Source organism: Antechinus flavipes, chromosome 2 (genome assembly GCF_016432865.1).
Source record: "Antechinus flavipes isolate AdamAnt ecotype Samford, QLD, Australia chromosome 2, AdamAnt_v2, whole genome shotgun sequence".
In the NCBI taxonomy this organism is placed as follows: Eukaryota; Metazoa; Chordata; class Mammalia; order Dasyuromorphia; family Dasyuridae; genus Antechinus; species Antechinus flavipes.
This window is the reverse complement of record NC_067399.1, coordinates 329791147-329803229: the sequence shown is the minus strand read 5'-3', so window position 1 is coordinate 329803229 and position 12083 is coordinate 329791147. Positions and strand designations below refer to the sequence as shown.

Here is a 12083-nt window from a genome sequence, read left to right as displayed (position 1 = left end):
CACAATTCAGTTTACCTGAAATAGTTGAGTAATAAAACAGGAGAATATTTATTGCTTATGGATAAATAGAAATTGAGAAGGGAAGCTAAGGAAAGAGCTGATAATTTTTTTGAAATTTCTTGCTTTCTGGATCTTCCTCTTTGTAATACCTATAGCATCCAAGGAGTATTCTCAATTTCTTCATCTCTGTGACAGTTCACTCCTCCCTTTTCCCATGCTTGAAATGAACCTCTTGAATCAAGGCAGAGTGTATTTTTCCCCAATTCTGAGATAGCATCCCTCTTTTATAGATAGTGCTTAGTTCATTCCCTAGTCTCTCACATAATAGCTTTGATTGATTCAGGGTGTACAGGTCGTGTTCTCACAATTCTGATTGATTTGGTAAAAAGAAAAAAAAAAGAAAAAAGGAAAAAAAATGAAACTAATGAAGACAACAGAATCAAATGGGGTGGATTTGATTAGCATTCATTTTTATTTGCTAATAAATTACAGTGATTTTGTTTTATTTGCTAATAAATCACAGTGATTTTGTCTAAATCTATAAGTTCTTGGTTCAGAGTTAATATAACCAGAGTTATGCTGGTTCATAGCATAAGATATTTACCTAATTTTAGTCCTAGGTAAGGGCCAGTAAATGAGAATCTTTATACATTTGCTAATTTCTGATAATATTCTAGAACATATTCTCTATATGGTCCCCAGTGAACCCTGAGAATTGGCAAAAGGTAATGAAAACTAATATGACTGTCTTATAGTTAATCTTAAAGATAATATATTTAATTTTTCCACATTTCACTTATCATTTTATATTTCTTCTGTCTTTTGTAGCTAAACTCTTCCAAAAAACTGTCTACAATAAGTGCCTCTACTTTCTCTCCTCTCATTCTCTTATCCCCTTTCAATCTGTCTTCTGACCTTATAATTCCTCAGAAACTGCTTTCTCCAAAGTTGTGAATAATCTATTATTAGTTAACAAATCTAAAGACTTTTTCTCAATCTCATTCTTCTTGAACTCTCTGCTGTCTTTGGCACTCTTTACTCTCTCTTCCTTGATAACCTTTTCTCTGTAGGTTTCAAGGAAACTACTGTCCCTTAGTTTACGTCTATCTGACTTTCTCTTCTTTGCTGGATCCTTTTCTGTATCATGCTCTCTATCCAAAGGTGTCTCTTAGCCTTTTGACCTGGACCCTCTTCTGTTTTCTTCTCTCTATATACCACTTCACTTGGTGAACACATCATGATTTAGTTATTGTCTCTATGCTAATGATTCTCAGATTTACCTATGCTGCTCCAAATTCTCTGCTGACCTCCAAATTCTCATCTCCAAGTGACTTTCAGACACCAAAAACTAGATAACCAGTAGCTATCTTAAATTCAACATGTTCAAAAATGAACTCATCTTTTCCTCTAAAGTTTACCCAGCACTTCTCCCCACTCCATCCTCCATTATACCTTTCATTTTACTTTAGAGGGAAATATCATTCTCCCAGTCCCTCAGGCTCACAACCTAGGAGTCATTTTTGACTCCTCATTATCTTTCACCATCCGTATCCTATCTGTTACCAAGGCATATTAATTTCACCTTTGCAGCATCTCTAGTTTACATCCTCTTCTCTCCTTTCTTCATATTTGGAAAATTATAACGACCTGCTGCAACCTGAACTCTCTTTGGGCATAGTTCCAAATTGCTCTTTAGAATGACTGAAAAAGTTCACCATTTTCTTAACATATAATGCAACTCTATCTACTTCCATTATGTTTTTTATTTCTTTTGAATGACATATATTGCTCCAAAACCAAATTCTTACCATGAAATCCATTTAATCAATCCTCAAAATCATAGCTAAAGGAACTTAGGGATTATTGGGTAATGATTTTTTGGAATGATACCTTCCAGATGCCCTACAATTCCCAGAGTTAAAATTTATATTTATTTTTATTCCTTTCCTTGAATAAATTTGCTTTAGTTCTAAAGCACAGGATACTGATTCTCCAGAAACTTGTCTGAAAGTTGAGGATTTTGTCATATCATTTATATACATGATGGTGTTCCCCATAGAAGGGTGAGAATTTATCTGTTGTTTGGAAAGAAATATTTTCAGAAAGGCAGTTCTATGATGCAGCTTTTGTATCATATTGTATTATAGTAACCTTGTAATGCCAGAGAAACTGAGGCAAGACAGAAATTAAGGTTTTTATTATTTTAATAGTGGAGAATTTGAACTAGTGACTGAACAGGACCCATGTCTGGCCTCCAGTCAGCTTAATGAGACTCTTCTCTCAAAGCATACAGCAATGAGCAAGTAATTCCAGAAACTTTTATAGGGCTCCAGCTTTGAGGGAAAGGAAGGCAAAGGGGAGCAGAGCACTGGGTGAGTGGAAATTCCAAGAAAGAACCATAACTTTTTAATTCTGACAGGTTGTGGGTCAAGAAGATGGTTGAGCAGGAGAGAGTCTGAGGCAGAAGATATTTGAGATAAGCCATCTGGAGTTTTATGAGTTTTTGGAATGTGAGAGTGGCCAGAGGCCCTAATTCTCTCAGTTCTAATGGCCAGGAAGGGGAGGAGGGGTGGGCATTCAGGGCATAATAATTCAGGGAAAATGAGGTATTTCAACTTGAGTCAGAATTTTGGGACATTCTAGATTAACAAGTATCATGTGAAGTATATTAAATATTTCACTTGTGCCAGTAGAGTAGTCAAAACCTCATTTAGAAAAGTGTAGAGCCAGTTGTGTTGAGTCATAGATGAAAAGGAACAGGCTAGTTCTAGGAGAATAAGGCCAAAGTAGTTAATGAATTGTTTCCTATCTTGAGGTCTCAAGTGAAAATCAAATGAGATATTAAAGAACCTGTACATAGTAAGTGACATATAAATGATAGCTCTTTATTATTACATTATCATAAGGTAACAGATTATCAAGACTGTTGTAAAGAGCATTATTAGTCAATTATCAGTCGAATTGGATGACTGAACAAGCTTCTTCCAACTTTTGAGTTTCTCTGATTTTGTTCCAGATGATTCAAATAAATATAAGCAGTGAAGGTGGAGCAAGGGTTCACTAGCCATTGTCTTTTCTATTTCTTCCTCTTTTAGGAATTTGGGAGAGGAGCTGGTTGGTTCCTTTGAGACCACATCTTTCTTCTCCTGCTAAATCACCCTGGGGTATAGGATGGAGTCTGGGGTATGACCTTTCTCTAGGTTTTTACCTTTAACCTGCCCCTTACTTGGAGAAGAATCTCAAAGTCCTTAGATAAAGAATGTTGCATAACACTGAATTTTATTTAGTTGTCTTGCTATGAGTTAGAAATGAAATCTTTGTGTGTCTCTGTTACAATCAATTTAGTTTAATTCAATTTAGTTCAAATCAACAACAATTTAAATGTCAGAAGAAGATTTGTCACATTCTTTGCAAAAGTGACCAAAACCACAAATAATGTCATGTTTGGAACAGTTTTTGAGATTCTCCAGAAAAAGAATATCTGTGATTTTCATAGCATATCATTGTTTTTCATAGCACACAAAGAAACAAAAATGAATTAAACCATTTGCTCAGCTACTGTTAACTGTTGTTGTTTTGATTTGTAGGTGTTGCAGATGACCCTTATGCTAGAGATTATACTTCTCCAGCAGCAGCAAAAGAAGAAGGAGCTTTTTATACATCATTGATTTCTGACGTCCATTCGTCCCAGCAGGATTCTATGTATTTCACTGGAATTCTTCAGAAAGAAGATAATCATACTACCAATTCAGAGAACACTGAGGAGCTGAAAGCACAAGGCTCTTCCTTGCAAGATGCATCTGGCTTGGAGTCTCATGGCTTATTTAGTTCTGATTCTGGAATAGAGATGACTCCTGCAGAATGTACAGATATGAATAAGACCTTAGCAGATCCCCTAGACCAGATGAAAGCAGAAGCTTGCAAATACATTGACATAAGTAGGCCAGAGGAAATAAAATACCAGGAACAATGGGAATCAGGCCAGGAAAGCAAGGACTCAGATTTTAAGAATGAATGTGCTGAAACATCAGTAAAGTCAAAATGTACCTCTGAGCCTGGAACACAGGCTGCTATAGAGGTAAAGGGGGCCAAAGAACATTTATTGGAAGAGTCAACATTTGCATCCTATAAAAATGAGTTGTCTGAAGATCAGCACTGTGTCTCCCTGGTTACAGCACCAGTCAAAATCACACTGACTGAGATCGAACCATTTTCAGAGACTTCTAGCCAAGAGGAGACCCCAGAGAAGCAGGATACATGTCTGAAATCAAGTCATGAAACAGTGCCAACAGTCACTGTCTCAGAACCAGAAGATGACAGCCCAGGATCAATGACTCCACCATCTTCTGCAACAGGTAAAAAGGACAAGTGTTCCTACTTAAAAAAACAAACAAACAAAAAAAACCCAATCACCAATGGGTGGAATTTATATAACCAATAAATTACAAATATGTTCATTTGCAATATTCCTTTAAATAAAAGACTCCTCTTAGGCAGTTTAGCGAAATCTATAGGTCTTTTCTCAGAATTATATTTATAAATGTGTAAAATAAAATAAAATATATAGGATTACAAAGGAAACCAATTATAGTGAAATACTGTGATAGATCTGTATATATACATTTACATATATGCATATGTGTATGTATACACACATACACATATACCAAAAATTCATAAACCTTATTTTAAGTTGGTATGTTAATATTTAACATGCTAAATTTTATTAAAATAACCATTAAGGAGTGCAGAAACACATCTGTTGTACCAAAATAGGAGATATGGAATTTGCTTCAACTTCTTACTTAGTTGCTTTATAAAAAGCTTTATTCAGTTTTTGAGGGGGAGATTAGAGAATGGACAGTCAAAAGTTAAACTTCAGGTGTGTATAGATTGTTCAAGATAGAGGGCTGGCATGTATATTTCTATACCAGGAGTTCTCAATTTTTTTCCTATGTCATAGACTTCTTTGGCAGGCTGATAAAGCCAATGGGCTTTTTCTCAGAACCAATTTTTTTTTTAAATTCACAAAATAAAATTCATAGAATTACAAAGAAAACCCATTATATCAAAATAGTTATAATCTATTTTTAATTCATGGACTCCAGATGAATACTCTCCCAATTGGGAGGAATACTTTGCTGAATCTAACAATTGCAATGAAACATCAAAAGCTGGTGTGATCGAACTGATGATCAGGAGATCTGAATTCGTCTAGATTTTGCAACTAACCAGCTGTGAGACCTTTGAAATTTTTTGTATGCTTAGAATTAATAATTAGTTCTCATATTTCAGATATTCATTGAGAGGAATTTAAATAAGAAATCATATAGCACTAAGTGCTATTCTTAGAATTTGATACCCCAGACACTTAATGGGCACACAGATTCAAATGAGATAATTTGTTAAGTGTTTGACACACAGTACATATTTTTAAATGCTTGTTTTCTTTCTTCCCTCTTCAAGTAGCAGTCAGTATTTTTCATGGATCACACTCTAGCCCTCCAGAGCATAAGATCAAGGACAGAGAATCACAGAATCATAGCTTTCTTTTAATATTTGAAGAGTTATCCATCAAATGGGTATTAGAGTCATTATTCCTGTCTACAGAAAAGAACTAGCAGCAATGGGTAGAAGATATAAAGAGGAAAATTTGGGCATGATTTAAAAAAAAAAGATATTTTATCAGTGCCATTTGAATGCATAATGGACTGGCCTAAAGGAGTAGTAAGTTCTTTTTTCACTGGAAATTATCAAGGGAAGGTTGGATGATTAATTATAGTATAAAGTGTAAAAGAAATTCTGATCAGCTAGATGATGTACTCAATAAAGTGCTGAGCTAGAATCAAGAAGATTCATCCTCCTAAGTTCAAATCTTTCCTTAAACACTTACTAGCTGTGTCCCTGAGCATGTCACTTAACTCTAATTGCCTTATCTTATTTGTCTTATCTGTAAAATTAGTTGGAGAAAGAAATAGCAAACCACACCAGTAACTCTGCCAAGAAAACCCCCAATAGGGTCTTGAAGAGTAGGATATGACAGAAGAACAAAAGTAGAGAAAAATCTAGTTCAGGCCTATATTGCACTGCATTTTCTTAGAAATTCTAACTCTGAGATTCTGGAAACATATTCTTTTGCTCAAAAATCTACAGTGATTTCTTGGAATTTTAGGTTCATTTCAAACTTTTTCCTCTTAGTTCTGGTTCAGTGGATAGTGATGAAGCTGAAGTCAGAACAACCTGAATTTAAATCCTAGTCTCAGAAAATTACTAGCTGTGATCTTTGGGCAGATCACTTAAGCTCCTTCTGCCTTGATTTCCTCATCTGTAAAATAGAAATAATAGCAGCACCTTCTTCCCAAGGTTGTTGTCAGAATCAAATGAGACATTTATAAATATTTAGCATAGTGTCTGACGCATAATAGGTATTTAATAAATGCTTGTTTCATTTTTTCTTCTGCAAGAAACTTTTCTAAATACTTCCAAAAAAGTATTATCTTCCTCTTGAATGCTGCACTACTTCAAACACTGATGTAGCATTTATATTAATTTATATTTAGTTATTTGTATACTTGTCTTGTCTTCTCTATATGACTACAAACTCCCTGAAAATAAAAGCTATGCTTTATACTTCTTGGCATCCCTCTCAGAACCAGCATAGGATTATGTACTGTAGGGTGTTGTTTTCTTAAAATTCGGCATAATTTGAGAAGCAGTGGTACCTCTACTGCTTGGCTCCCTTGCTGATTACTTCTTGCATACTGTGTCAGAGCATTCTATAGATAGGGCTTAATTGGGAAGGATCTCACAGGATCTGATACTGTTTTTAGAGCAAGAACTAGGAATGCTAGGTCAGCATGAGACACACAGACAGACAGAAAGAAAAAGACAGAGAAAGAGAGAAACAGACACAGACACAAAGGCAGACAGAGAGAAGAGAGATAAACAGAGACAGACACAACAGAAAGAGACAGAGACAGAGAGAAAGAAATAGAGCTACAGAGATAGAGGCAGAAAAAAGACGAGAGAAAAAAAAGATAGAGACACAGAGAAAAGAGAAATAGAGAGACAGAAATAGAGAGAGAGACAGAGAAAGAGATAGAGCGAGATAAAGACAGAGATAGAGACAGAGACAAAGAGAAAAGAGGTAGAGAGACTGAGATGAATAGCGATAGAGAAAAAGACAGAGACACACAGAGAAGAGACAGAGACACACAGAGATGGAGAGATAGAGAGACAGAGAAAGAGACACACAGACACACTATCCCCAAGGACACATTAGTGGACCTATGAAATAATACACACATTTTTCATTTTAGCAATGGAATAGAAAGCATTGGTGGCCTCAGTTGTAAAAAACCCTGCCTAAAGCTTTGGGATTATGGAAATTGACAGCCTATTTTGTAAAGATGGTTAGAATCTGAACAAAACCCAGTAGATATAATCTGTGCATATATTTTCTTTTGTTCTATCCTTTGCTCTTGAGCAGGGAGTTGGAGAATATGAGAAATGTAGGTTCCAATATCTGTGTTTATTTGCTTTTGTTCTCTTAGTCCTGATCAGACAAGAAGTGCTTGAAAAGACAGAATACACCCACAAACATCTTTTCATTTATAATTTTGAAATTGAATTTAAAAAAAGATTGAGGAGCAGAATCATCAGCTATCCCATCTGGGCCATTTGAAAATTTCTCTAATCTCTTTTCTGAATAGAAGCTATATTTGTACCGAATGATTCATTACAATGAAACATTCAGGGATCCAATCAAATGTCTCACCTAGCATAGACTCTTCTAGAAATGATGTCCCTGCTAATTGCATTTTTTTCAGCTTTTAATCATCATTAAACTATATTTATTTGCTTCTACATCCTCTAATTAAATTTTTTTTAATTCAAGTTTGCATTTATTAAGGTTGTAGGATTTTAGGTTTAGAGATGAAATGGAACTCACAGGCAACCTCTTGTAGAGTCATGATTTTTCTTGCTAATAATTCATTATTAAACATTAGATCATTCATTAAAGATTTATTAAGTGTGTAGGGCATGGTGCTGTGGAAGGCATGTTGATCTTCTGGAGCTTGCATTCAAATCTAGTGGAGAAATAAAATTCTGGGATATGGTGGTCAGTGTTTATAACCAGTCTCCAAAAAAAGTGTCCACCTTACACTTTTTAATCTGCATTATTAACATTTTGTCCATCATTTCTTAAGCTTAGACAATCAACAAAACAATAAAACAAATGCTGATTTGTACCAATTTCCATGATTTAAATAGTTACATTGAAATTTTACCAATTGGATCTTAGTGGAGTTGACTCCAGCACAGCATCCCTAGAGAACACAAATCTAGATAATTATACTACAAAATATTGCATAGATAATAAAGAAACATTTTAAAACATATACTATGTATCAGGTATTTCTCTGTCTATGAGTGATGCAATGACAAATCCCAAGGGGCAAAACAAAATAATGTGTGAGATATAAAGAGTAATAGATCATGACAGACAGCACAGAATGAGGAAGGACTTCATGGAGGAGTTTCCATGTAGTTTTTCTCCAAAAATGAGCCAAGTATATATCCCCAAAAGTTGGATTCAATATAAATAACATTCTACTTGTGGTTAATTATGTGTCTCTGCTTTTTAATAAAACTCAAAAGCATTTCAGGTTAAGAGGGAGAAGTTTCTTTAAGAACCCCTCCCATGTTACCTTTAATTAAATGTTAAAATCTATGCTGTATCAAGCATTGGACTAAATTCAGTGGGGTAGGAGATTTAACAAAAATTCAAAAGTCATAATCTTGATCCTTAAAGAGCTGACAATCTAGGTAGAGAAATAAAATAAATCCCTATGAGGCAGCACAACTATATAAGGGCTAAATTGTGTAATCTGAACCAATAGAATTTTGAGTACAGAGAAAGTAGAGATAATAGCTCACCTTTATGTAGTACTTTGAGGTTTGTTAAGTGCTTTATAAAGACCACCTAGTTTGAATCTCACAGCAATCCTGTGAGATAGGTACAACTAATATTCCCTGTTTTATATATTAATGTTCCCTGTAGTTATCAGAGAAGGCTTCATGGAAGTGCCAAAGACTTGAAAAATTATTTAAGTCTGGTAGCATGTCTCAATGTGCCTTTTCTTGATGTAATTGTCAAAGGAAATAGATCAGACAATCAATCAATAATCATTTAAGTGCTCTAATATGTGCAAAGTTCTGTACTAAATGTTAGAAATTTTAAAGAAAGGAGGTCTAGCAATAGCCAATATTAATTGAAAACCTGCCCTATGAAAAGTTCTATTCCACTCTCTCATCCACATTTTGAGCAAGCATAACTCAATGGCCATATTATCATTGCCAGTGACCATCCTGGGAACCAATGAGCTTGTCTGGCAAAACTCACTTTGAAGCTGAGACATTGATAGATAGAGGTGATGATAAATACACAGTTTTTTTAATATTACTTCAGTGGTTCAGCTCCACTTATACACAGAATAACAAAAACAAACCAGAAATCGAGGGAAATATTGGGAAAAAATCATGCTAAAACACTTGGAGTTAGTAGAGTAGAATTTCTCATAAGCCCTTGGAATTGGGAAGGATCTCAGCAATTACATCAACCAAAGCCTGAATAAAAATCCCCTGTACAATGCTTTTTCTAACTTCTATGTAATCATATGCTAATTATACCTCTTCTAATGCAGAATCTTTTCAGATTTCAAGACTCAAAAAAAAAAAAAAGGCAAATTCAGTTTTTGTATTGATAAATTAGTTGTATAATTTGTGCTGTCCTCTACTCTTGTCCTGTTCATCTCTCCTGAAATTCAACAATTTTTATAATTGCTATAGTGTTTGAAGTTACATAGAAAAAGTAGATTTGTATAATCTAACTTAACAAGGACTTCATCTTCATTTATGAATTAGGCCATTTTGGTAAAGAAATTTGGTAAAATTTTCTTCATGGACACATGAGAAAACTGAGATCTTGAGAGATGAAATAACTTAGCTGAGACCATATAGGTAGTAAACAGTAGAGTTGGAACTAAATTTAGGTGCCGCAAATACAAACATAGTATGAATGTTTATTTCAACTAAACATTTCTCAAACTTTTTGGCTTCAGAAATATTTTATACTCTTAAAAAATCATTGAAAATGCTAAAGAACTTTAAAGAATAATATCTATTATGTTTACCATATTAGAAAAAAAAACAAATTTTAAGCATGTGACTATATTAATTATTTTAAAAATAAGAATAATAAATTCATTACATTTTAACATAGATAATATTTTTTTTCTGAAAAAAATACATTTTCCAAATGGGCAGCTAGGTGGCACAATGGATAGAACATTGGACCTAGAGTCAGAAAAATCTGAGTTCAAATCTGTGCTTAGACACTTACTAGCTGTGTGACACTGGACAAGTCACTTAAATCTGTTTGCCTTAGTTCCTCATGTGTAAAATGAGATAGAGAAGGAAATGACAAACCATTCCAGAATCTTTACCAAGAAAACCCCAAATGAAGTCATGGGGGTTGAACATGACTAATATGACTCAACAATAACAATATATTTTCCAAAACAAAATTTAAAAAATTGATGAGGATGATATTGTTTTACACATTTTTTGCAAAGCTCTTTAATGTCTGACATTTTAGAAAATAACTAAATTCTCCTATCTGCTTTTACATTCTGTCTGCTGTACTATGTTATTTTACTTAACTTTGTGAAGAAAAGCTAGCCATGCACAGATAAGTTGTTGGAAGAGGGACTAGTATTTTAATAGGCAAATAACATCTTACTTAGTATTACAAAAGGAATTTTGTCTTTGTGGTTTGAAAGGTTTTTGTGGAGGCTCAGGGGGTCCAGGACCACACTTTGAGAACTGCAACATTAAATCATGTTGTTACCTTTTTACATAGGATTTATACCTGGAACAGTATTTTTTCTTTCTTTCTTTCTTTCTTTCTTTCTTTCTTTCTTTCTTTCTTTCTTTCTTTCTTTCTTTCTTTCTTTCTTTCTTTCTTTCTTTCTTTCTTTCTTTCTCTCTTTCTCTCTTTCTCTCTTTCTTTCTTTCTTTCTCTCTTCATTTCTTTCTCTTTCTTTGTTTCTCTCTCTTTCTTTCTCTTTCTCTTTCTCTCTCTCTCTTTTTCTCTGTCTTTCTCTCTTTCTCTTTCTCTCTCTTTCTTTTTTCTCTTTCTTTCTTTCTCTTTTTCTTTCTTTCTCTCTTTCTTTCTTTCTCTCTCTTTCTTTCTTTCTCTCTCTCTTTATTTCTTTCTTATTTTCTTTCTTTCTTTCTTTCTTTCTTTCCTTTCTTTCTTTCCTTTCTCTCTTTCTTTTTTTCCTGAGGCAATTAGGATAAGATGACTTGCCCAGGGTCACATAGCTAGGAGGTGTTAAGTGTCTGAGACAGGTCCTCCTGACTTCAGGGCTGGTGCTTTATCCACTGTGTCACCTAGCTGCCCTGGAACAGGACTTTTAAAGGTCATCTGGTCCCTAGTTTCTTAAACTGTGGTTTGTAACCCTCTATGGGATCTCATAATTGAATGTAAGAGTTGAGAAATTATGATTTTTTTTATCAGTAAGTATTTGATTTGTATATTTTATATATCAGTATATCCAGGGTCATGTAAAAATTTCTCAAGTGAAAAGAAGTCATGAGTAGAAAAAATTTAAGTCCTAGTTCTAGTCCAAACCCCTCACTTTTCTAAATGAAGAACCTAAGAGTCAAGTAATCAGCAAATAGCACAGTCTGGATTTGAACCCAAATTCTTTGACAGGCAGATTATTAAGAGATTCAGGAATTATTTATAATCCTTTATCTAAAAGTATGATGGAATCCTCCAAGACATAAGTAGAGGTCTCCAGCCAGTAGGTTGGGATTTAATGATAAATGGGAGAGATACAGTTGGGTGGTACAGTGAATTGAGCCCTAGACTTAGAGTCAAGAAGATCTTGAGTTTAAATCCAGCCTCAAGCATTTGCTGATTCTGTCACCCTTGGCAGAGCACTTCACCTCTATCTTCCTCAGTTTCCTTATTTGTTAAATGGGATAATAATAGAATTTATCTCCCAGGATTG

General features: G+C 34.3%; 1 protein-coding gene across 1 annotated transcript in view; it reads left to right on the top strand.

The window, feature by feature from the left end:
* Positions 1-12083, top strand: part of RTN1 (reticulon 1) — a 257441-nt gene that overhangs the window by 99965 nt on the left and 145393 nt on the right. The window contains exon 2 of the mRNA XM_051977764.1: positions 3588-4355. Coding sequence (XP_051833724.1) covers positions 3588-4355 — 768 coding nt within the window. The remainder of the gene's footprint in view (positions 1-3587; positions 4356-12083) is intronic.